The sequence below is a fragment of the Stenella coeruleoalba genome, assembly GCF_951394435.1.
Source record: "Stenella coeruleoalba genome assembly, chromosome: 20".
Lineage (NCBI taxonomy): Eukaryota > Metazoa > Chordata > Mammalia > Artiodactyla > Delphinidae > Stenella > Stenella coeruleoalba.
This window is the reverse complement of record NC_137166.1, coordinates 47,722,353-47,746,624: the sequence shown is the minus strand read 5'-3', so window position 1 is coordinate 47,746,624 and position 24,272 is coordinate 47,722,353. Positions and strand designations below refer to the sequence as shown.

The following is a 24,272-nucleotide window of genomic DNA, read 5'->3' as shown; positions in this document are numbered from 1 at the left end:
CTGGCCTGATAGTCTGGCGCGAGGAGAAGCGGGCCGGAGGTAAAGGGGCGGGCCGTCAGTGAAGGATCTTGAAGCGCACTGGTCGCTCGCCTCGGCGGCAGAAGGCGCCGCTTGAAGCTCATTGGTCCTTGTAAGAAGGGGCGGGAAAAGTGGCGCGAGCGAGGCCATTCCTCACCCCACTGCCTCACCACCTTCTTTCGCCTCATCCTGAGTCTGACTTCGCTCGAGGCTGTGGTAACCGCGGCTGACGACGCGAACGCGACCCCGCCCCTCCCGTCTCTTCCCCTCCCTGTCTTGCGCTGGACTCCCTGCCCCAGACAACGGTCGCCTCCCCACTAACGGTCCTCGCGGCCCCTTCGCCCATCCCCCACCGAGGCCGCTGGGCGCGCTCCCTGAGCCCCGAGCCCTCCCTGGGACCCTGGAGCAGGGCGAGGCCGCGGGGACAGCTGCAGAAGGGGGTGCACGCGAGGAACAGATGCATGGGGAGGTGTGGCAGGCGCGGTTCAAGGCTGCTTGATGGGAATGGGCAAAGGCGCGTAAAGGCCGGGCGCAGCGACGGCGCGGGTTTGCCTTAGTTTGGAAGGCGTGTGGGTGCAAGAGAGGAATTTGGGCCGTTGGGAGGGGGCTTTGGGCCTCGATCAGGGCCTGGCACATGGAAGGGGCTCAGTAAACCTTTGCTGAAGGAATGAAAATAATTCTTGAAAGTGAGGCAAGGGATCCATGAGAAAGATGTAGTTACTGAGGTGCAAGGGAGCGGTCTGATTAAAAGGGCTGCGGGGGAGAAATTGAATTGCAGGGCATACGTGAGGCTAAGAATTGAAAGGGGAGCATAAACGTTATGTGTGGGAATTGGATAAATGCAGGAGGGAGGGATGATAATTGTTGAAGAGAATGCCGGGGAAACTGTGGGAATGGGGTGTTGGTGGAAGGCGGGTGTAAGAACTGCTGCAGAGGGCGTGAGAGTGCGCGAGTACGCCCCAAACTGGGATTTCTGCCTGGAAAGGAACATGTGAGCGGAGAATAATGTTTGGATCGAAAGATACACAAGAAAGGAAAGAGAGAGGTTCTTGGGAAAGATGATGCCTGAGGAAAGTGAAGAAGGAGAAAGCCAGGGGAGACTCAAGGGTGACAGCTGAGTCCAGGAGTGGGCGAAATGGAAAAATCCTTCAGGCGTGGCCTCCCAGAGGCAAGAGGGCTGGTCAGGAGAGGGCCCACGTGTCCACCCTGACCCCCCACTCCTGCCCCTAGATACATGGAACCCAATGAAATGCCTGCTGTCCACCACTGCCCCTCAGACTCTGCCACAGGGGGTGAGACTAGAGCCCCCCAGGGCGGGGAGCTCGTCCCCAGGAGAGTTGTCAGTCGCTCTCCAACGTGCGCCCGCTGCCGCAGTCACGGTGTCACTGCCCACCTCAAGGGCCACAAGCGCCTCTGCCTCTTTCAGGCTTGCAAGTGTCACAAATGTGTCCTCGTCTTGTGAGTATGAGATCCAGGGAAGGGAGAGGATGGGCCTCATCCGAAAGGCGGCTGACCTGCCTTCTGACTCGCCACCCCCTCTTTAGGGAGCGCCGAAGAGTCATGGCTGCCCAGGTCGCCCAGCGTAGGCAGGAGGAGGCGCAGCTGAAGCGGCACCTGGCTCGGGGGCAGATGAGGAAAGGGGCGGCTCCTCCCAAAGCTCCCGGCAGTGTCAAGAAGGGAGTCACTCAACCAAGGCTCCACCGTGAGTGTCTCTGGCCAGGGCCAGGGCAGGAATGTGGGCAGGGAAAGCCTAAGTAGGAAAAAGAGTCCCAGTCCTGCCACTGAATTGGTGCGCGACCTGGGGCAAGGTGTTTCTATTCTCTGGGCCTCACCCTCCCCAACTATGAGTAGGGATTAAGTGTTGGGAGGATGCGGTGAGGTCTGTGGGTAGAAATGGGACCGAGAGAGATAATTCAGTTTGGGGTTGGAGTGGGATGGCCCTCAGGAGAAAGAGCTCACCAAAGCTCTCCCTGGTCTCTCACAGCTGCAAAGGAGAACATAGCACCCCAGCCTCAGACTCCCCATAGGGCAGTCCCACTGGCACTGACACCCCCTGAGAAGGTAAGGAAAAACTGGGCCCTGAGGGGACCCCTGTCTTAGCCCCTGCCCAGATCCCTTCCTGTATGCCTTCAGCACCTGGGTTCTAGGTCCAGCCCTGAATTGCTGTGTCATCTTGGGCAAATCACTTCTATTCCATGGACAAAATGAAGCGGTGGGATTTTATGGCCCTTCAAGCTCTAAAGTTTTGGGGTCCTACCTACATCCTGGAACATACCCATTCCTTCTCCAGCCTTGTACCTGACTCCAACCTATGCCCCCTGCAGGAGAACTCCCAGGGGCCTCTGCTGCTCAGCTGTCCCCCAGAAGCCTTGCCTTTGCCCCGGACTCCAGTGCCTCCAGGCCCTTTGGCCACTGGACACTGGCTGCCTCCAGGCCTTTCCGTACCAACCCCAGTGGTGTGCCGCTTGCTGTGCCAAGAACCTGCTGTCCCTCTGCATCCTTTCCCTGGTAAGATGAATTCAACGTTAATTCAAGAGAGATGTGAATGACTAGGTACCACTGTATCAGAAAGACAAGAGGAAAAAGATATAGGGTAGGAAGAGGGAAGACAAGCCATGACTTCTGCATACGCTCTGCATTCTCTTACCCTCGTTAGGCTTTGACCGTGGCACTGCCCTCTGGCTGCCCTCTCATGGGCCCCTCCCAGCCTGCTCAGGATCTCGCCCAATACTGATGGCTCCTCTTTCTGGAGAATCCCAAGGGCCCTCTACCCTGCCCCACACGTGAGTAGGGAGAAAAAGATATGTGTTTATGATGTGCCTAACCCTGTGCTGGATACCATAGTAGATAAAGAAGAAGAAAAGGTCACAGACTAATGGGTGAGGCAGAGCTCTCCTAGGTCTGCCATTGCCTAGCTGTGAACCTTTGTACAAGTATCTTTACCTCTCTAAGCCTTTTTTTCTGTCAGTAAATCAGAGACACTACTACTTCTTGGTAATAATGAGAATTAGCAATAATATATGGAATACACCTAGCACAAGCCCTGGCCTTAAACAAGTAGTGGCTATTAAATCCACTTAAACAGATAAGATAGGGTTGAACTGCCTGCTGAAGTGGGGGTGGGGGGGGCGGGGGGGGGGGACGACATGCTGCTAAGAGCCTCAGAGGCCTAGAAGAGAGGCCAAAGGCCATTAGAGAAAGCTTCCTAAAGGTGAGCCAAGCTGCTCCTCAAGTTCCATAGCGATTGGGGAACTAGGAGGGAAGGAAACCAGACTCTGGTAGGGCAGGAACAGTCACCTCAATCCCTCTAGATGTTTTGTCAGGTTTTTTTTTTTAGCGGACACCAATTATTTCCCATAATCCTCACAGTAGCCCTGGTAGGAAGAAGCTGACAGATATTTTCATTTTACAGAAAACAAAGCAGGCCATAACAGAGGAAGGGACTTGCCCAAGGCCACAAAGCCTAATGACCCAGCAGGCACTCAGATTCCCAGATCAGAACATAGCAAAATCCTGCCCCTGTTTCCATGTGTACCTGTCTGTCCATGTTTAATCCCCCTGGCATCTTTTCTCCTTATTTCCAGATGCTCGACTCTGAAACTTCAGCCCTGTGGCACCCCAGACCCGCTTCTGCTGCAGCCACAGGTCCTGGGGAAGAATTGGGACCCAGGACCCTGGGAGGAAGTTGAGCTTGGGGAAGGGAAGAGTAGGGGATAATGAAGTAACCAGGGGCAGAGGGAGCACCTGGAGGGTGGGCAGAAGTGGGGATTCCCAGTCTGCTTCTCTCTCTTTCCTTTGCAGGCCCCCAGAGCCTCTCGCCTGGACTGGACCTCTGACCCCTCAGAGTGGCAGCTGCAGTGGGAGGCAGCCGAGGCTCTTATGGGACTGAAAGATTCGTTTCAGGCTCCCCGCCTGACCCCTTCTGGTCCTTCCAACCATGCCTGGATTTCCCTGCGCCACCCCTGTGGCCCACCAGGTAACCTGTTCCTTAAAAGGAGGGGATGGGATAGGCATGACTGAGAAATGGAGGTACTGGAGTAAGCAGGGACTAACCAAATAGATCAGGAAGTTCAAGATCCCAGGCCCAGGCCCCAAGCTTTTCAACCTAGCCCCTGGGATTACAGTTGAGAGTTATTCAGTGAATCTGTTTTATCCTTTTTGTACTCAAAAGCAAATGTCCAGTGCCCTGATGTCAAGGAAAGTGAGGCCCTGAGAGAGGCAGGGACTTGCCTGAGTGCATATAGCAAGACAGTGGCAAAGCCTGTTCTCCTGACTCCAGCCAAGGTTTTTTCTCTGGACCCAAACTGCCTGCTGAAGTCTGGAGAGGGACTGAAGAGGTAACAAGGGTCTGGCCTGGAAGGAGATTTGATAACTGCCTTCAAGGAGCTTCCATTCTATTTGGGAAACCTGGATGCCTTCAGAAAGCTCAGTGACAAACCTGGAGAGAACTAGAGGAATCTTGAGGCATGAGAAACACCTATGGGGACAGAGAGGGAAGGCTGAGATTTCTCTTGTCCAAAATGGTGGATTGGACATGCTGTGTGGGACTGGAGGGACTGCTGGAACAGAAGCAGATGAGTATGGAGGGGCTTCTGATCATGGAGGTCTGGCATGCCAGGCTTGGGCATCTAGACAAGCACCTGTACATGAAGGGGAGCAAGGGAATGTTTCTGAGTAAGGGACATATTCTGAATCCCTGAGCTTTAGAAAGACACGTATGGTGGCTGTGATGGAGGGATTGGATGAGGCAAGACTAGAAGTGGGAAAATCAGTGAGGAGGAAGTGTTTGCTATAATCCAGGTGAAGAAAGATGGGCCTGGATTAGATGGGGTAAAACGAGAGGGTTTGCTGGGAGGGGAAATAGATGTGACCTGGTCCTGCCCCCTTCCTTCCTGTCTGTAGCTCCTGCTGAAGAAGGAGGATTCCAGCCTGTTGTCCCCTCTCTCTGACCCAGTCCAGCCCCCTCCGTGGCTCTACATATTGGGCATCTGGGATCCATCTCCCTCCTGAGCTAGAAGCCCAGAGGTGGAGGCCTCACTGGGGTAGGGGGGCAACAGCCTGCAGGCATTGCATATTTGGTATTTTACTTACAGATTTATGCATGGAATTTAATGTAGCACAAGCTTCAGGCTTGTTTTAAAGCTTTCAGGTGCTTTGTTAGCTTTTGGCTCCTTTTGTAGCATGGCCATTTCCTTGGCTGAAGGGGGATATTCTTTTACCTTCCTCGGATCCTGGGACCTTTTAAAATCCCCAACAAAGAGAAAGTTGTGCAGTTTAAGTTAACCAGTATCTAAATAGATTTTTGCATGAGTTCATGTTCCAGGGTATTTATTTGACGTGTGATTCTGTATATACCTGTGCACTCATGTCTGTCTCCATGCATGTGAAAACAGGAGAGAATTTTCATTTTGTGTCTAGGTTTGTGTGAGTAAGCAAAAAATAAACCTGTATTGTTTTAAGCCACTGAGATGTGGGGATTGTTTGCTACCGCAGCCTAACCTAGTTTATTCTGACTGACAGAAAGGACTTGTTCAATTCACTTCCCAAAGTGAAAATCAGATATTCAGTAACTACCACAAATAACTACAAACTTGGATTTCTTTTTATGGCCAGATAAGAAAGAGTGGTAGGCAGACACGGTAGGTGATTCACTGACTCAATAATTAAGTGACTGCTCTGTGCCAAGCATGGACAGTTTCCAGCTGCCCAGAGGGGCACAAGTGGAAATACCTACAGGGCCAAGCAGATCATATAAATGAGTAAAGAAGGCCAGAGGAGCCCTGGAAAACTGAGAATGCATGCCCTACCTAAGAAGGTAGCTTCCTTTTGGCCCTAGTGGATTGTTGCCAGGCAGGAACGTGGGCTCCGGATTGCCATATCTTCTGATTTTTCAAGAGAAGCTGGAAAACTAGATTTCTTTTTAAAACATCTTAATTTTCAAATGTTGGCTCAGTTTTCTTCTTTAAGTCCTATGTAGGTCAAACAAGACATATCTTTAGGCCAGCTTTAGTCAATGGAATGTCAACTTAATGCTAATCTAACGTAACATTTTTCAAACGGGGAGACTGAGACCAATCAGTACAGGAAGAATCAAGTTAAGTCTTTATCAAGGGTTTTTCCTGAACTAGAGAGATTCATGTATCTAAGTTCTGAAGGACCTATAAAACGTTAGTGACAGTTATTATCATTTATTGAGTACACACTCTATGCAATTCACATATATCCTCACAGCAACTCTGTAAGCTATGCACGATTACTCCAATTTTACAAACAAAGGAACACCTTAGAGAGATAAAGTGACTTGCCCAAGTATTTTAGTGAAAATTTGTAGGCAAATATTGGAGAAAGGTTCCTTCCTTGCCAGGCCCCAAATCAATAGGTAATTTTTATAATACATAGAGTGAAAAATTCAGGACTCCAGGAGACAGACACAAGTCCCGAGGGTTTTTCAAAAAGTCTTTATTTTTCTACTCAAGATAGCAGTAAGTAATAATGTCTTACTCACGTTTGTTTCTTAGTCCTCTGCTGTCAAGTCCTTCTCCTTGAACTGTTCCAAGCACGTGAAGACCTGGTGAGCTATTCCAAAGATATGAAGACTCGGAGACCCCCATCCCCATTTCTACTCTTAGAAGGGCCAAACAGAAAGTTCAAGGGACGTGCCTGATCACTGATTCTTTTTCCTAATGTTACCTACACCTCTTTTTATTCAAGATAATTGATGGTGATGGCATCCAATTACAACTTGCTCTTTTCTAGTTTGGGGCCTTGAGAAGGTGAGCTGCTTCTAATTCTAACATTACAGAGCAACAAATCTCCAACACTTCCCAGGACTCAGTGCAAGATAACCAAAGCCCAAAGTCTGCTTCACACCTTCCTTCCCTGACCTTGTTTTAACTTAGATGTGTGATTGACCCTTAATAGACCTGCCTAAACCTTGCTGTGCCATGCTCTCCCAGTGACAGAAAACCAAGCCCACATAGTCAAGGGGGGAGGGAAGCGTTGCAACATGCAACGTGGCTAAGACCCTGCTACTCAGGGCTGACCAAAGGTCCCCAGTACACCAAGCTCACACAGCTGGGAAGAGTAAAAGAGAAAGTATAATTTGAGGTTAAAGGATGAGAAAAGGGAGGGGAAAAAAAGTGATGAGACTGGAGGAAGGAGCTGGGGCAGGCCACTCTTCACAGACCATTTCTCTGCAGCCCATCTCCCCTTCTTGTCAGATCTGGCAGGGCTTTTTACACTACTGGCTAGGCCTACTTTGTCTATCAGATTGTCAGGGCTTCCCCATTGGTGCCTGAGGGAGAAGGGTGGAGGCTCTGCAGAGGTCAGCTGTGGGGAAAAGGGCACATTTACAAATTGCTCATGCTCCTCTGGCTGCAGCATCCTTCACCTGTGGTTGTGGGGAGCCAGCGGGCCCTTGGCCTCTGACCAGCCTTTGGAGATTAAAGCCAATAGACTGTGAGCACTGTTTCATGTGTCACTTCCTTTCCCATTACCCACTGCCAGGTGAGGAAAGGTGTTGCCCAGGTCCAATAGGGTACTGAGTAAATCATCCCTCTTCTAAGCTTCCTTCATGTACCATCCTGATGTTCTGCAGAAATAACCAGTGAGGTTCCAAATGTGAAGCACCATCCTGCTCCTCTCTCCAAACAAGTCTCCCCCACAGACACCCATGTTTCACATCAGGAGCTCATTTTACATTCTGCCCTTTGGGAATCCATGCTTCCTTTCATGTCAGCCCTATGTGAACCTGTTCCACTCCAGACCACACTCCTTGAGCAATGTAGAATCAACATCATACCACCCATGCCCATCCAGTTTCTCTACTCAGACCCTCATTGCCTGGGCCATGTAGACCTCATTCTGTATCCCTGTCCCATTGTGTAGCTGGCTCTGCAGCCGCCAGTATAGACACATGGACAGTCCTATAACCCATGCCCTGCATAGACCCCCATCCTTTTCATCTGACAATGTCTCTGATAAGCCCCTTAGGTAGACTTCCTTACATTCCTTAGGGGCCCTTGGCCCGCAGTTTGCAGGCCTGATCACCCTGAGCTGTGCCCGTCTCTGTCCAACTATGTCTTCCCTTCCAAGCATAAGTACTCTCAGAGGGCAGGGCCTGCGTGCAACTCCTCTGTGGGTTCTCAGAATAGATGACTAAGTGAACCACGCTGTCTTGATTCCTTAGGAATTTCTTTTTCCTACAGAGTTAATGTACTCTAACGTGGCCTCTCCCCTCATCACAACATAAACAACTTCCTACCCTCGAACCACTTTTTAAGAGGTGGGTTTTTTTTCTTTTGAGTAGTTTTTAAGTTCACAGCAAAATTAAGCAGAAAGTAAGAGTTCTCATAGTCCCCCGGCCCTCCCACAGCCTCCCCCACTACCAGCATCCTACACCAGAGTGGTTCATTTGTTACACCGGCTGAATCTACACTGACACAGTATGGTTTACATTAGGATTCACATTAAATGCTTGCTCCTTGGGCTTCCCTGGTGGCGCAGTGGTTGAGAGTCCGCCTGCCGATGCAGGGGATACGGGTTCTGTGCCCCAGTCCGGGAAGATTCCACATGCCGCGGAGCGGCTGGGCCCGTGAGCCATGGCCGCTGAGCTTGTGCGTCCGGAGCCTGTGCTCCACAACGGGAGAGGCCACAACAGTGAGAGGCCCGCGCACAGCAAAAAAAAAAAAAAAAATGTTTTCTCCTTGCAGCAAGTTAGCAACTTTATCAAACCACAGGTGTGTTCTTTGTGTTCTTGGGTGTTGGACCTTAGAAGGATTAAACTAGATAATGCACGTAATACTACATAATGTTTACCTGTGCCTTGCACAGAGTAGGCACACAAAAAGTATTTGTTGATAGAATTAATATGTGCGCACTAACTGCGAAGAAACTCAGGCGCTAGGAGGCAGAGCTGAGCTTCTCGGAAGGTCCCGCCTCTGTCCCTTTGCCCCTGACCTTATCTGCTCCCCGCCTCCACTGCCTCATTCCCACTCCGCTCTCCTGGGCTGTGGTGAAGCAATTTCCGCCCTAAGAAGGGTGCGGCTTCCGTCCCCTTCCGCTCTCGCGAGTACTGCTGGTTGAGGAAGGGTAGGTGGTGGACACATTTCTTCGCTGCCCTTCCCCTGGTCTCCCGGTCACAGTTCCGCCCTTACTAGCCCCACTTCCGGCCAGAAAAGCCACTTCCACCCGGAAAAGTGGTCGTCCCGCTGGTGGCGCCAGGAGTAGCCAGGTCTCTTTCCTGCCCACCCATAACTTCCGCCAGGAGATACAGTCTCCGCCGCTGTTTGTTCCATGCATGATCAACGCAAACGAAGCTAGATTCCCTCCAACTCAAGACGAGAGCTCCTCAAGCTGCAGGAGAAGGAAGGGCGGGGAGGAAACAAGCCTCCGCCCTCACGCCACACCCTCCCACGTTCACGGAGGGGAAGCCACATTTGCCCTGAGAGAGGCGCGGCCGCTTTTTTCCTAACCCCGTTCTCGCGAGTTCTCGGAACTCTCGCGATAACCAACGCCCGACTTGTGCGCCCGGGAAACCCCGTTGCTCCCTTTTCCCTGGCTGGCAGCTTGGAAGCCGCACGGTAAGCTGAGTGCTCCGGTCCGAACCGGGTGCGGGGTGTCGGGGCCCGATTCGCGATCCCGGAGCGTGTGCCTGGGAGCTCCGGGGTACCCGCGCGGGGCCGCCCCGCCCCCTGGAGTTGAGGCCACGTGCGAGCTGCAGGCCCGGGCATGTCTGTTTCGCGCTCTCCGGGAACCGAGGCTGGCCTTGGTGGGCAGCGGGGAGTGCGGGGGACCCCAGAATCAGGGGTTGGGGTCATACAGCGTCTTCACAAACGGGGGCAGGTAGTGTTCGTGCGACCCGGAGAGACCATGGGCGTCAGTGAGTTCTGTAGGACCCACAGGCGCAGGGGTCTTTAAAGCGGGGAATTGAAGTAGGGCCTTCGGAAGTATGGAGAGTGCGACGGTTTAGATCGCGTTGGGGCTGGCCCCCGACCCTTGTCAGTCGTCTCCATCAATCCTGTGTTCACATGCTCGATTTTTCCCGCAGATGCCTGGAGTTACTGTAAAGGACGTGAACCAGCAGGAGTTCGTCAGAGCTCTGGCAGCCTTCCTCAAAAAGTGAGTGTGGGGATTGCGGTCCGAGTGGGTGGAGGCTGTCGCCTTTGCCTGATCCCTCAGCGCCCGCAGGCTTTCAGTCTGGGGAGGCTTGTTGGAGGTCTCTGTGGGATCCATCCTTTCTACATGAGGCCTGAGTTGTGTTTGAGTTTCAGTCTCTTTGTATTTTGGGACACATTGGGCTCTTCTTGATCTACAGTTGTGTTGAGGGGAGCGAATTGGGATGGAGTTTGTGGAGATTCCTGAATTGTGCCTTTCTCGCTGTCTTGGTCCCAGGTCCGGGAAGCTGAAAGTCCCTGAATGGGTGGACACTGTCAAGCTGGCCAAGCATAAAGAGCTCGCTCCCTATGATGAGAATTGGTTCTACACACGAGCTGGTGAGGAACTGGGGCCTTTGGCTGGGGCGTGGGGGGCTGGGTGTCCCCTTTGTGAGCTCTTACTTGCCCCCAGAAATAACAAGAGAGAAATCTTTGACTTTATCACTGCATGTTTTTTGTGACATTCAATTATTTTGTACTCTGAATCTGTTTCTTCATTTGTAAGAGATTCACGTGAGGACCTGTGCTTTCCTCTGAGTCTTGTGGGGGACCCAGGGACAAATGAGTAGGGTGTTCGTATTTTGCCTGGAGGTGGTTCATTTTAGAGAGAGGCATTGTCCTTTTAATGCCTATGGGTCTGTTTTATTGTTCAGATCGTCACACTAGACTGTCTCGTTAAATGAGTTGTTCGTAACTAAGGGGCTGGAGATCTGATCAGGTCACTCGTTGCTCTAGATCTTGGCAAGCCTCAAGTGTCCTGAAGAAAACCTTATGGTCACCCTGTACTGGTCCCTTTTTTTATCTTCTTATTAATCCTTTAGTAATGACTTTGAAGGACTGATTTTTATTTTGTGGTACGGGGGCCTCTCACTGCCATGGCCTCTCGTGTTGCGGAGCACGGGCTCCGGACGCGCAGGCTCAGCGGCCATGGCTCACGGGCCTAGCTGCTCCGCGGCATGTGGGATCTTTCCAGACCGGGGCACGAACCCATGTCCCCTGCATCGGCAGGCGAACTCCCAACCACTGCGCCACCAGGGAAGCCCCTGAAGGGCTGATTTTAAGTGTAGCCCCTGATTGCATAGTGCTAGTGCTAGTGTTGCCTCATCTGTCTGTAATGTTTCAAGTTTCTCCAGTCACCCCCATGGAGGCTTACCTTGGGAGTAGGGGATGGGGTTCAAGGCTGGATTGTGCCAAGGTGGCAGCCTCTGCACAGGGCTTTCACTAAAGGCTCTCGGCCTCTCTTGTCTTCAGCCATCCTGTGTGAAGTGGGGGCTCTGTCCTTACCAGAGCTTGTCTGTAGGTGGGAAGCAGAGTTTGGATAAAACTCCAGAATGACCTTGAGAAGAGTTGACCTTGGTATAAGGTGCCCAGCACCTCGGAGCATGAAGTATTTTGTAGATGGTGGGCCAATCTTTCAGGCCCTAGACTGGGTATAGGGGCCAGCATGCTCAGCTACAGTCTCTGACCCCTGAGGACTAAAAGGTCAAGTCTGTGAGATGAGTGGGATGGGTAGCATATCTGGGCAGAAAAATGGGTCTGGTGAAGGGGAGCTGACTTGACCTCCCGGGCACACAATCAGTGGTGGCGGGGCCTGGACGAGACCACCACTACCTCTGTCATCCACCCATCTTGGGAAGCAAGGCATGCCTGGTCCTGACTGCTCTTTGGTGATGCCTCAAGAGCCGATAGGTCAAGCAAGGCAACTTTGGATCTAAGATGAGGAGAAAGAATCTCGTAGCTTTTCCCATTTGATGAGGTGAATACGCATATTTTGTATAACCTGTACCTAACAAAAACTTGCCGATTTGCAGTTGATGTCAGGGAGGTTAACATGCTTGTGGTCTGCCAGCTGCTGATGCCACAGTCTGCCCGACTCTTGTCACGATTGGAGGTGGGGGCAGCTCTGTCCCCTTGGCAGCGTTTTGTACTTTATTTTTTAGGTGGGGAGAGATTACGGGGAAATGGGGAAAGGACCCTGGGTAACACACACCGAGTTGAGCCTGCTGGCCGTCTCTACAGTTGCTGCGGCCCCTTTCTGCCCACTGCGCGCCTTCGCCAACACATCACGCTGGGTGTGCGTCCTCTGCCTGCCCTGCTGCTCTCCCTTGGCATTTCCAACGCTCGCTTTTGACTTCAGTTCCCCAGCTGCCCTAGTGGCACAGTGTAAGGGTTCTAGACCAGGGTGTGTTGTGTGCGCGTTGTTGGGGCACAGCCATGCCTGTTTGTATAAAATCATGACAGGCGAGAGTTGCCGATGCCACAGGCTACATGGTCTACTCTCCGACCCTTTACAGGGAAAGTCTGCCGACCTCTGTTGGAGTCTAGAGTGCTCCCACTTAGTTTGGTCAGTCCATACTCTGGACAGGTGGAGTCATAGGAGATAGTCATTTATCCAGGAGAAAAGTGAGATACAGACCGGTGACGGCCGTGGGAGGGTGTGGCAGGCTGACTCCAAAACCACAGTCTGCCGTATTTGCTTTTCCTCCTCTGGATCGTGGGCCCCCTCAGGGGTTTGGAGCTGAAGCCAGTGGGATAGCGACCTGTCCTGGGAGGCTGAGCTCTGGCAGTGAGGGCAACAGGGCAGTGGGGGTCAAATGCTGGAGCCATATGAGAGCCAGCACGGTGTGGGCAGCTATTGACCTCAGGTATGGGGGATACAGAGGGCAGAGGTAGATGGCAGGGCCTTGAGGGTGGTCCGCAAGAGCTGCAGACCTGTAGGGGAGAGCACTCACCAGGCAGTGGTGTAGGGGGCAGTGTGTGTGAGGGGTGAGGTGTAGAGATAGAAAGAGCCTGTTTCAGGGGAGTGGGGAGAGTGCTCTGAGGGGAGGAGCAGTGTCAAGGGGGGACCACTGCAGGGCTTTGAAAGGGAGTGGTGCAGTGTGGCCCTAGACAGGCTTCTTGACCTCAGTTCTCAGAAGGGTCTGCTTGGGGGGAGGTAAGAATAAGAATACAGTGTGTGTTTCAGTAGGTGTCCAGCGGTGAGTGAGCAGCTGTTGGACTGGGGCGCCTGAGTGCTGTGTCTGTGTCTGTGTGTGTGTGTGTCGTGCTGCTCAGCTTGCAAGATCTTAGTTCCCCAACCAGGGATTGAACCCAGGCCCCTGCAGTGAAAGGGTAGAGTCCTAACCGCTGGACCACCAGGGAATTCTCCTGCACCAGATAATTTTATACGTCATTAAGAAAGACGTGAAGCTCCCCCTGGGAGAAACTAAGGTTGAGCTTTATTGGAGTTTGTTCCTTGCCAGTCACTGCTCAGGGTTGAAGTAAGTTGTCCCCCTCAGTACCATGGCGCAGACCACTTGAAGGGGGTGGACTCTGTCGCAGCTGACAGGGAGCAGTGTTGGGGTTCAGACCCCATGTACCAGACAGCCCGCCCCTTTCCGTGCTGAGATTGGGCTGAGCGCTGGTCCTGGTTCAGCAAGATTCACTTCTAGTGTGCAGCCTCTTCCGGGCGTTCATGAAATTAGGAGTGTTCATCTCAGCCCCTTCGTAAGGCTCTTACACCTTCCCCAGCCCAAGTGGGAGAGCAGATCTCCACCTAGAGCCAGGGCGTGAGCAGACAGGTGCAGGGGGGTGGCCGTAGCCGTTGGGCATCTGCACTGGTCTTCAAGGCGAGTTTCCGTGAGGTCACTCCTGGCAGAAAGATTGTGGGGGGGTGGCTTGTAACAGGTGACTCTTGATCCTGGCAGTGGGTGGGCTGCTTGGTGCCTGGAAGAGGGACAGATCCCTGATCTGGGGGGTGGGGTGAGGACGAAAAGAACCAAGGAGAGTGGTTTTAAAGTGCGCGGAGGACAAAGGCAGTGGTATCAGGGAGAGGCTGCACGGTGGTCCTGGAGAAGTGGCCATGGTTTGTGCTGCACTGTTGGCCCCTGAAGCCTGTGGCTGTATCCGGAGACGGTCTTAGAGGGCAGGAGAGAGGCTGAGAACAAGTTGTGCGCAGGAACTGCTCTGGGAGGGGCAGCTGGAGGGAAGGAGGAGCCTACCTCACCTGGCCACTTCCCCCTCCCCCCAGCTCAGGACGCTGGCGGGTCATGGAGATGGCCCAGCGCCCCCTGACTCTTGGCGCAAGTCATTATTGAAGGAATGAGTCCTCGGCTCCCCCGTTCATCTTCAGGACTAAGGGGGATCTAACGTGCTGGTCTCTGCGGTGACCTGAATCCCTACCTTTGAGCTTTCAGCCAGGCAGGGCTGTGTGATGGCCAGCACCTGGGCCCCAGTTCTTCAAACCTCAGTGGCCCCCTGAGGTAGAAGAGCAGAACCTTCTGGAGGGGCTGTCCCTACGGAGCTTGTGGCGTGAGCCCAGGAGTACTCTGTGGAGTTTAACCTTTTCCATACAGGAAGGTAGCACCTGACGCGTTCATGGCATCTTCACAGTAGCGCTCAATGAGGTACTTTTTGTCCCGGTTCTCAGGTGAGGAGGGTAGGTGACTTGCCAAGGCCACAGTATCGGGCGGGCTGCTAAGGCCATGTTACTACCTCAGGAGAGAGTGAAAAGCAGATGGCATAGGGCTTGGCAGGCAAGTGTTCCAGTTGAACAGAAGAGGATTTCCAAGGAGGCTGGCCAGGGTGGGTGAGGGACTTGCCCAAGCCCGTCAAGGGACCAGAATCCCAGTCCACAGAGTGGGTGACGCACCTTCCAGGTTGGGAACATCCGCTGCATAGGATGTCAGCTCTGCTACCACTGTTACCTAAGCTCTCCAGCGCTGGGGTGTGGGAGGATCAGTAGGTCTCTTCTCCAGCTCTGCTGCCCTTCAGAGCTCCCAGGCAGATGAAGGGGGACAGTCACGGCTTAAACATTTGCTAGACTCTCCCCACAGAACCTCAGGTCCACCTCGCAGCGCAGCTGGGCACTAACAGCTAAGCAAGTCCCTGTGGGGGTGGGTTGCCTGCCTGGTCACGTGGCTACGGCAGTCCCTCCACTGCCTGTGCACGCCAGTCTCCTGAACTGGGGGGTGGTCAGGTACGGGGGCTTGGCGTGCATTCTCACGTTTCAGTTTCCCTGACTGTAAAACGGTGAGGTGAGAATCTGCTGCCGCACACAACTAGATTTGTGACCTTGAGCAAGGCCCTTTCCTAAGGCTGCCTCAGCTGTGGAGAAGCGTCTTCTCTGCCTGAGAAGGGTTCTCAAGTCTCCCTTGCCTCCCACCCAGCTTCCACAGCACGGCACCTGTACCTCCGGGGCGGCGCTGGGGTTGGTTCCATGACCAAGATCTACGGGGGGCGTCAGAGGAATGGTGTCATGCCCAGCCACTTCAGCAGAGGCTCCAAGAGCGTGGCCCGGCGGGTCCTCCAGGCCCTGGAGGGGCTGAAAATGGTGGAAAAGGACCAAGATGGGTAAGTGGGGGGGGGGGCGGTGCACCTGCCCCCCAGCCAGGCAGGGGATTCTTCAGAATCCTGCACAGCGCGGGGCCTCCCCTCGACCTCTCTGGCTAACTACTCCAGGCTCCAGGAAGGTAATTTAGCGACTGTCCGCTTTCATTAGCCTGCTCGTTAGCTTTTCCCAATTGATTTTTCGGGGCTTTTGATCTAATGCTTGCACAAACGGCACCCCATCAGCTCCCAGGGGAGCTCCCACTCCAGCCTCCAGCTTGTTGGAATGCAGCCGGCTAGGGACCTCAGTGGGACTTGGCTGGTGTCATGTGGTCCTGTGGCCAGGTGTCTTCTTGGAAAGCCTGGCTCGTGTCCAGGAGAGGCCTGGCAGGGATCAGGGATGCTGGTGGGAGCCTGCACTCACCTGGGGCTATATGACCCTTCTCTCCCACAGGGGCCGCAAACTAACACCTCAGGGACAGAGAGATCTGGACAGAATCGCTGGACAGGTGAGGGCTGGGTACCTCAGTCACCGCCTGGGTGTTTCTGGAGCCTGGGTTTTGTCAGATGGGAGTTTCGTCCCCTGGAGGGCACAGCCAAGGGGAGGAGGGTGCAGGAGAAAGAACGTTTCTGACAGACTTCCTGTGGGGGCTGGTTGAAAATGCAGGTGCCTGGGTGAAGGGAGGCCCAGGGTGCGGCTCGCCGGGCGGGCTTCTGCAGGGCACGCTCCCGCACACGCGACTCCCTCTTCCCGGTCAGCCTTCTGATCCCGGCTGCAGTGTTTTCTTCCTTAGTCTTCATGCTTACTGAGTGTTGGGGTGCCTGAGAACCCCGGTCTCCATCCAGATGCTGACTGACTATAGACACCCTGGGCCAGAGTCCCTTCACCTGGAGCCAGGCTCCCCGTCTGTAGAGAGATCTGCTTTTGCCTACCTCGGAGGGAGGTGGTGACGATTCCATGAGCTACGGCAACAGAGGCCCCCGGGGTCTGGCATGACCTCTTGACTCAGGCCTCCTGGGAGTCTTGGACTGTTGAGTCACTTAAGTGTCAGAAGAGAACGGAGGTGTCAGCCCTCTGGGGATTGGGGTGGCCTGGAATGAGAAGGTGGCTCTTCAGGGCAGAGCAGGGCCTGGCACAAACAGCAGTGTGGAGTGATGGGCAGATTGGAAACACACGACAACGCTCTCTTTCCTTGAGAGTCCCAGTTCTATCCTTCTGTAAAATGGGGAGGTACCCAAGATTGTGAGGATAGGATGAGATGAATACACGTAAACCACGAATCAGGGTGCCTGGCATCCCATAGCTACTGGGGAGCTACTGTGACGTGCTTGAACACAGACCCCACAGCTGATCTTAACTGTTTGTCCATCTTTCCCACAGGTGGCAGCTGCCAACAAGAAGCATTAGAACAAACGATGCTGGGTTAATAAACTGCCTCGTTCGTAGTCCTGGTCTGGGTCTCTTGATTGGGGGGTGGCCGGGCAAGAGGAAGGAGCGCTGCACTGCACTTCCCTTCCCTTGAGAAAGAGGGGGGCCAGGGCCTTTCCTGGATGGCTGTGGTACTCAACAGCCTCGGAAACCTGAGGCCTGGCCTTCCAGGTTCACACGGTTCTGCCCCAAGTGGGCGAGACGGTGGTGCAAGACCCAGGGGGCCCTTGCTCCTCTCCCACACCTTGCCTTTGCGGGTCTCAGAAAAAGAAACGGAAAGTTCAAGCAGTGGCCCCACGTGGAGCCTTGGACCCTGCTGGAACAAAACAGGAGGGCCCTGGGGCTCGGGTGCTGCTTCTCTGGAAGGAAGTGGACAGGGAAAGCCGTCACTCGGGGCGGTCCTTCGTGTGCTTCCAGCCCAAGGTGGCCTGCCTGGTATACACGTCCTTTTCCTGACCTACACGGGAGCCTTCACTTTGGGGATCTCTGGCTTGGGCCCTGCTGTAAGATGGAGCTAGCTGTACCTGCCCCAAGAATTGGGATGCAGTGCTGAAGCTGCAGCAGGGACCCGGCCGGCAGGGGGCTGCTACTTCCCTCCCAAAGGGAGGGGCATGGCCCCTGCATAGAGGCCAAGTTCCCAGGGCCCTCGTGGTGTCGCCCCCCCCACCACAGTTCTGCATGGTGATTGGCTCTTTGCACTAATGGGACGGGAGCCCCACCTGTGATTGGTCTCCTGGCCCAGGTGGGAGGTGCAAAGGGCTTCCAGTAGGCAGGTGCTAAGCTTTGGAAGGGTCCCCTTACCACGCTTTGAGACCTGGCCCACCTCCCATTTGGGGAAAACTAAGATGCTGGGCCTGAGCTGGCTAGGCCAAGACCCCTGAGGTTCCCGCATCCCAAGTTACTCCTCAGATCAAACCCATTTCCTTCCAGTGCCAAGCCTGGCTTTGAACTCCCAATGACTTGGGTTCAAATTCCAACACTGCCCAAAATTCTGTGCGACCTTGAGCAAACTTACCCTCGGCCTTGTGCTCCTGCCTGTAAAGCTGCTTACCCCTACCTGAGGGATTCGGGGAGGTGCCGAGTCTTGGCTCAAAGGCACACCTGATGCACCGAGATGTCCAAAATGGAAAGTATCAAACCAAAGAGTCCCTGCACCCAGTGGGGGATGGAGGTGTCATTTCCCCCAGCCTGGAAGTTGTCAGGACTGGAAGATTTGATCTGAATAAACACTGGACTAGAGCCTGCCACGTGCAAGGTGCTTTATAAATATATCACTTAATACTCTGTGAAATAGGTACCAAAAGGCGCAGTTTGGAGATGGGGAAGATCAGTCACGGGTTGGGTAATTTGCCTGATGTCCCACAGCCAGGAGGTGGCAAAGCCAGCATTTGGACCCGGGCTCTAGCCACTACAGGGCACTGTCCCTTAGAAGTGGGGAAAATGAGGCCCAAAGGCTTACACTCCTGGGCATGGCCTTCAGCCAGTCCTTGTTTGGGGCCTAAGTTTCCTCTTTTGCTGATTGAGGATGAAGATATTTCCCAGGGTCGTCCTGGGAATGCAATGCCAAGCGTCTGGTTTGCTCACAGTGCCAGATACCAGGGTGCTGGGTAAGCGGGAGGTGGAGGTGCCCAGGCAGGCCAGCGAGCCTGAGAGGGCCTACAGTGCGGCGGCTTCAGCCGCTGGGAGGCAGTCGAGGGCCTGGAAACCGGCTCAGCCAGGAAGGATGCTGAAGGAGGTGAATTCCTAAGGGCTGCAGCGTCTGGATCCAGACGTCTTCCTACATGGGGGTTACAGGAAGAACTTTAGTACAGAGGGGCTAATGACCTGCTGTACAGAGAGGGACCCAACAGAACACCTGGGTCCCTGGAGGGAAGGAGGGAAGGCCCGAGGGCCAGAGAAGAGGAACTGTGTCCTAGGAACTGTGCTAAGCACACTGTGATATTCTTACAGCCTCACAGGTAGGGAGGTTATGCCCAGATTACAGGAAGAGAAACTGAGGCTCAGATGACCAGAGCTGAGATTCAAACCCAGGAGGTGTGAAGTCTTGAGGCCCATGTTCTTCTGTGTGGGTGACAGTTGCACCTTTTAAAAAAAAAAAAATACTTCAAGCATGCAAAACAGTATATATACATAATAGTGTAACAAAGACCCATGGGACTTCCCTGGTGGCGCAGTGGTTAAGAATCCACCTGCCAATGCAGGGGACACGGGTTCGAGCCCTGGTCCGGGAAGATCCCACGTGCCATGGAGCAACTAAGCCCATGCACAACTACTGAGCCTGTGCTCTAGAGCCCACGAGCCACAACTACTGAAGCCCGCGTGCCTAGAGCCCGTGCTCCGCAACAAGAGAAGCCACCGCAATGAGAAGCCCATGCGCCGCAACGAAGAGTAGCCCCTGCTCGCCGCAACTAGAGAAAGCCTGCGCGCAGCAACGAAGACCCCACGCAGCCAAAAATAAATAAATAAATAAGACCCATGAACCCACCACCCAGCTTAAAAAGTAAAGCAAGGCATAAAACTAAGACAGACAAAGCCCTCTGTGTACCCTTCCCAGTCGCAACCTCCTTGCTTCCCCCAGAGGTAACCCCTCTCGGGAGTGGGGTATCACTCCCCTGCATGCGTTTACACCTTTACTGTAGACACATGTGTCCCTAACAGCACACGCTGTTGTTTTGCCTTTTGAAAACAAGCCAGCCGGATCCTGTCATAGTACATTTCTTCTCATTTTCTTGTTGTTTCTGAGATGCAGCCATGTTGACGAGCAAAGCTCGGCCTCTTCTGCTGTGTGCTACGCCATTGACTGACTATACCTCAATTTATGCATCCCTTCTCCTGTAAATGGGCTTTTCGTCTGTTCCCAGTTTTTGCTACCAAAAATCTCCCTGCCGTGAATTTTTTCATGGGGTCTCCTTGTGTGTGTGTGTGTGCGCGCGCATGTATGAGATGGTCCCCTAACTGCTCACAAACATCTAAACAACCTCATGTCATTCCCCCACCCCCCCCACCCCTCAGGCCTCATTTTCCTCCCACTTGACCTACAATAATGCTCAAAGGAAGCTGGTCACACATAAGTGACTTGGAATCCCTGCTCCACCACCAGACTGTACAAACTGGGCAAGTAACAGTGATGGTGTTCCCTCTCTGTGATGGCCTCAGCTTCCTCCACTGTAAAATGGGGGGTGGCCTACCTTGCCCACTTGTGGAGAGGCTGAAAGAACACCAAGAAAGAGCCCATCGTGGCCCTTTGGGTGTCGGGAACATCAACTTATGTCACAACATCAGGGAGATATTTTTATCCTTATCTCTTGAATTAAAAATGCCAAATCTTGGAAAGGGAAGCCACCACCTAGTCACGGAGCTGGTGGGCCTGCCTCATGTATTCCTCATGAGCATTAACAGTAACTAACATTTACTGAGCACCTACTACGTGCCAGGCCCTGTGTTCAGTGCTGTGCATGCACAACCTCTTTAAATCCTCTTTTCCAACCCCAAGGAGGGAGGACACGGAGGCTCAGAGAGGGGACACGTTTTGCCCAAGGCCAGTGAGAGGAAAGACCAGGCTCGGAGCCACCCACGTCCCCTGACCACCTGTGCGCAGCAGGCACCCCGAACTCTGGCTCCCTCGGGCTTCCTTTGCAGTGACGAGCCAGGCCTTAAACCAACCTCTTCCCCCACCCAAGCAGCCTCCTCTCGGGGGAGTTGTGGCGGCCACAGGTGCAGGGAGCAGTTCCTCCCCACTCACAGCCTGAAGCCTCCCGGCAGGGGCTGCCCCCAACCTGACAACCAAAGGACCCAGCAGCGGGGCCAGTGGAGCCCATCTCCGAAGGGCTGGGCAGGAAGTGGGGCGGGGTTTGGGGCTCGGCCGAGGTGGGATCTGGTACCCCAGGGCCGCTGCTACCCAGACAAAACAACCCACTGGGAGAAGATGCCTGGGGGTCCCCGAGCCCGCCAAACCCCGCATGCCACCATCTTTCTCCTCTTGATCTTCGCTGCTAGCATGGGTACGTGGTCAACAGGCAGGTGCTGGGGGCAGGTGGGGGGGGGGGAACTGGGAGACTGTTGAGAGGGCCCAGGCAGTGGGGACGGGAGAGGAGCTGGCAGGAGGGGTCTAGAAAAGACCCCGTAGAAACTGCATCTGCTTGACCGTCCCAAGCAGGCCAACGGGAGGCTGGAGGGGGGCTCAGCGAAATTGAAGGGGCATCCCCCGTGGGGGAGGCAGGGCGAGAGACACCTTCCGCACCCCCTCGTCCCCCCAGATCAAAATAAGGAACTAAGGCTGCCCTTGACTGAGCTCCAGAGCTGGGGGCAGGGAGGGGACTGTGGGTAGTGCTCAGTTTCAGGGGAGAAAAAGCTTTTCTCCTTCTCTGCCTTGAATCCCGGTCACCATCCCCTAGGTAGGGAACCCCTTCTCAGTGCTGGGGGAGCCGGTGACCTTCCCCCTTCCTCTCTCACGCAAGGCCAGCTGGCAGGGCTGTGAGCACCCCGTTTGACGGAGTTTAGAGAGGTGGCCAGTCACCCCAAATTTCCACTGGGAGCTGAGTTTGGAGTCCGTGACCCTCAGGTTGCTGCCTCTGCCGCCACCTCTCTCCTCCTCCCGCCACAGACAGCCATGTGGACTGGCCCGAGGGCAGCGAGGGGGCGGAGGGGGGGGATAGTGGCACAAGAACTGGGGCTTCCCCAGCCTGGGCCACCCAGCCCCCTCCCGCCAACCACCTAGCTGAGGCCCTCCCCTAACGCCCAGCCCAGCCCAAACACTGAACTCACCCCTGGCACCCAGCTTGACACACACAAAGTTACGCAAACGGAGGACAAGGGGCAGGCCCAGGGTCACAGGGCAGGACAGACTCACAAACCGGCAGGAAGCGGCCCAGGGCCAGGGGGCCTGGGTTCGAACCCCTGAGCCACTCCTGCCGCCCTGGGCCTCAGCTGTCACACTTGTAAAATGGGATAATGAGAGAACCGACGTCTAAGGGTTCTGTGACAGTTATACACAATATATAAAGCGCCAGGTGTGTGGCCAGGCTGGGGCTGGGGTGAGAAAATAATCTAGGAAGGCCTGCAGGAGGAGGTGATGCCCAAACTGATTCTAGAAGGAGCTGCCTGGGGGGCACTGCTAGCACTGGGGACCCGACTATCCAAGTGCCAGTGAGCTCAGTGGGGCCGAAGCTCGGAGCAGGTACGGAGAGGGTGGCAGGAGGTGGCTCTGGAGAGGCGAGTGGGGACCCCCCAGCAGTGTGTCACTCACACTCTTCTGCACACACCCCCGCCACTCACACATGCACACACACAGCCAGGAGCGCTGTAGAAGCAGGGGCCGGGCTGGGCCTGTGTCTCCATTCACGGTCCCTCACGCATTTGCCTCTCCGCAGGCCCCAGGTGCCAGGCCCTGTGGGTGGACTGGGGCCCACCATCGGTGACGGCGAGCATTGGGGACGAGGTCCGCCTCCTGTGCAGACACAACGGCAGCAACCCCAACATCACATGGTGGCGCATCCTCCAGGGCAACTCCACGTGGCCCCCGATGATGGAGCTCTCAAGCCCGGGCCCCAAGGGCGAGCTGGTCATCCAGCAGGTGACCAAGAGCCACAGGGGCATGTACAGGTGCCAGGTCAAGGAAGGCCAGAAGGTCCAGCGCTCCTGTGGGACCTACCTCCGCGTGCGTGGTGAGTGCACAGCTCCCCACAGCTGGGGCCATACCTCCGCGTGCGCGTGCGTGGTGAGCGCACACCACTCCGCCGCTAGGGCCGCTGGCTTCCTCACCTGTGACAGGGGCGGGGTGGGGGGGCGGGGGGGGTGGAGCCAGTGCCTGAGCTCCTGCATCTCGGGCATCCTCACTCCCCGGCTCACACACGGTGGCTGATTGATTTTCTCACCTGCAAGGTGGGGACTTCAGTGGTCTTGGGCCTCGATGCGAGTGTGGCCGGGAGGCGAGGGGAGGACTCGAGGCGCTGGGCTCTGAGCGGCACTCCCTCCTCACAGAGCCACTCCCCAGGCCCTTCCTGGACATGGGCGAGGGCACCAAGAACAACATTATCACAGCCGAGGGCATCATCCTACTCATCTGCGCCGTGGTGCCTGGGACGCTGCTGCTGTTCAGGGTGAGCCGCGCCGGGGACCAGGGTCCCGCCTAAAACTTGACAGAATGGCAGCCCCCCCCCATAGGGGCTGTGAGGGGGTCAGGAATTTAATATAAGGAAAGTATTTTACATGGCGCTGGGCCCGGAGGGGCGTCCTGGCTCAGTCTCCCCCCAGGGGTGTCCTCACATTCCCCGCCCCCCACAGAGATGTCCAACTCTCCCCGTCTACCCAGGAGTGCTGTCGCCTCCAGATGTAGCCAAGGCCAGGGAAGATGGGGGCTGGTGTCCTCCCAGAGTCTCTGGCCAGCACCAGTCTCTCTTTAGGGCGCGGGTCAACTACAGCCATTTACTATTATTGTTGTTGTTATTCGTGGAGAAGAACAGGCAGTGGCGACAGCCCAAAGGGCACTGGCTTGGACCCAGAGAGACCTGCCATTTACAGGACATGTGGCTCTGGGCATGTCCCTTACCCTTTCTGGTAAAGCACCTCCTGGCCTCCATGAGGGTCTGAAAACACATTCTCTCCCCCATTCACGGAGGCTCCCAATTCCCCAACAGAAACGGTGGCAGAACATGAAATTCGGGGCAGATGTCCAGGATGACTATGAAGATGAAAATCTTTATGAGGTGAGTGGAAGGTGGGGACAGGTGCGTGTCTGTGGGCGGGGCTCTTACGGGGTTCCTCCCTGAGGTTGGCCGGGAAGCAGGGAGCCAGGCGTCCGGGCCCTGAGGCTCACCACCCCGTTTCCACCCCAGGGCCTGAACCTCGATGACTGCTCCATGTATGAGGACATCTCCCGGGGCCTCCAGGGCACCTACCAGGATGTGGGTAGCCTCCACATCGGAGACGTTCAGCTAGAGAAGCCGTGACCCAGCCGGGCTGCCCCCCCAGCTGGGCACCCAAACCGTGTCTCACCCCACTTCCTTGGGACCCGCTCTCTTTTCACAATCTTTCCTGGGAGTATCCTGACTCAACTTCCCCCTTGGGAGTGGCCACTCTTCTTCCCTCTAGACCGTCCTCATCCCCTCCCCACACCCTAACTCAATCCTCCCCTTACTGCCTTTCCCAGGCTCCCCCCCATCCAGCGGGTAATGAGCCCTTAGTCGCTGCTTCTAGGGGAGCTGATTGTAGCAGCCTCATTAGTGTCACCTCCCCCCTCCCTGCTCTGTCATGGCCACTTAGTGATAATAAATCCTTCCCAACTGCAGACCTTCGCAGGAGTCACGGATCTCATGGGGACCACTTCCCCCCCTCCTCTGGGACCCAGAGGTCCAGGACCTCAGCCC

At 54.9% G+C, this 24,272-nt stretch overlaps 3 protein-coding genes across 7 annotated transcripts; all 3 read left to right on the top strand.

The window, feature by feature from the left end:
* Nucleotides 1-180: 180 nt before the first annotated feature.
* DMRTC2 (DMRT like family C2) lies at nucleotides 181-7,461 on the top strand. 5 transcript variants are annotated; one of them, XM_079906607.1, is made up of 9 exons: nucleotides 191-234; nucleotides 1,249-1,476; nucleotides 1,563-1,720; nucleotides 2,003-2,079; nucleotides 2,343-2,526; nucleotides 2,675-2,801; nucleotides 3,603-3,663; nucleotides 3,820-3,994; nucleotides 4,190-5,532. In XM_079906607.1, the coding sequence occupies exons 2-9, from the start codon at nucleotides 1,253-1,255 to the stop codon at nucleotides 4,357-4,359; spliced, it is 1,176 nt and encodes a 391-aa protein (XP_079762733.1). In that variant the 5' UTR covers nucleotides 191-234; nucleotides 1,249-1,252; the 3' UTR covers nucleotides 4,360-5,532. The 5 variants fall into 5 exon arrangements, with proteins under 5 accessions (XP_079762734.1, XP_079762736.1, XP_079762735.1 ...); XM_079906608.1 differs by lacking the exon at nucleotides 4,190-5,532 and adding an exon at nucleotides 6,537-7,461 and having other exon boundaries at nucleotides 181-1,476; XM_079906610.1 differs by having other exon boundaries at nucleotides 181-1,476; nucleotides 4,921-5,532.
* A 2,086-nt stretch (nucleotides 7,462-9,547) lies between these two features.
* Nucleotides 9,548-16,925, top strand: RPS19 (ribosomal protein S19). The gene is made up of 6 exons (XM_079907775.1): nucleotides 9,548-9,599; nucleotides 10,067-10,137; nucleotides 10,411-10,511; nucleotides 15,320-15,503; nucleotides 15,934-15,988; nucleotides 16,861-16,925. Exons 2-6 carry the CDS (start codon nucleotides 10,067-10,069, stop codon nucleotides 16,885-16,887), a joined length of 438 nt encoding a protein of 145 aa, XP_079763901.1. The 5' UTR covers nucleotides 9,548-9,599; the 3' UTR covers nucleotides 16,888-16,925.
* A 3,904-nt stretch (nucleotides 16,926-20,829) lies between these two features.
* CD79A (CD79a molecule) lies at nucleotides 20,830-24,067 on the top strand. The gene is made up of 5 exons (XM_079908420.1): nucleotides 20,830-20,909; nucleotides 22,278-22,571; nucleotides 22,888-23,006; nucleotides 23,544-23,612; nucleotides 23,742-24,067. The coding sequence occupies exons 1-5, from the start codon at nucleotides 20,834-20,836 to the stop codon at nucleotides 23,853-23,855; spliced, it is 672 nt and encodes a 223-aa protein (XP_079764546.1). The 5' UTR covers nucleotides 20,830-20,833; the 3' UTR covers nucleotides 23,856-24,067.
* Nucleotides 24,068-24,272: the final 205 nt, after the last annotated feature.

Coding starts and splice junctions, on each gene's coding strand:
- DMRTC2 (XM_079906606.1), top strand. CDS start 1,253: ATGGAACCCAATGAAATGCCTGCTGTCCACCACTGCCCCTCAGACTCT. Junction 2,080..2,342: donor CACTGACACCCCCTGAGAAG/GTAAGGAAAAAC, acceptor TGCCCCCTGCAG/GAGAACTCCCAGGGGCCTCT. Junction 3,995..4,189: donor CCACCCCTGTGGCCCACCAG/GTAACCTGTTCC, acceptor TGTACTCAAAAG/CAAATGTCCAGTGCCCTGAT.
- RPS19 (XM_079907775.1), top strand. CDS start 10,067: ATGCCTGGAGTTACTGTAAAGGACGTGAACCAGCAGGAGTTCGTCAGA. Junction 10,138..10,410: donor CTGGCAGCCTTCCTCAAAAA/GTGAGTGTGGGG, acceptor TCTTGGTCCCAG/GTCCGGGAAGCTGAAAGTCC. Junction 15,989..16,860: donor TGGACAGAATCGCTGGACAG/GTGAGGGCTGGG, acceptor TCTTTCCCACAG/GTGGCAGCTGCCAACAAGAA.
- CD79A (XM_079908420.1), top strand. CDS start 20,834: ATGCCTGGGGGTCCCCGAGCCCGCCAAACCCCGCATGCCACCATCTTT. Junction 22,572..22,887: donor GACCTACCTCCGCGTGCGTG/GTGAGTGCACAG, acceptor CCCTCCTCACAG/AGCCACTCCCCAGGCCCTTC. Junction 23,613..23,741: donor AAGATGAAAATCTTTATGAG/GTGAGTGGAAGG, acceptor TTTCCACCCCAG/GGCCTGAACCTCGATGACTG.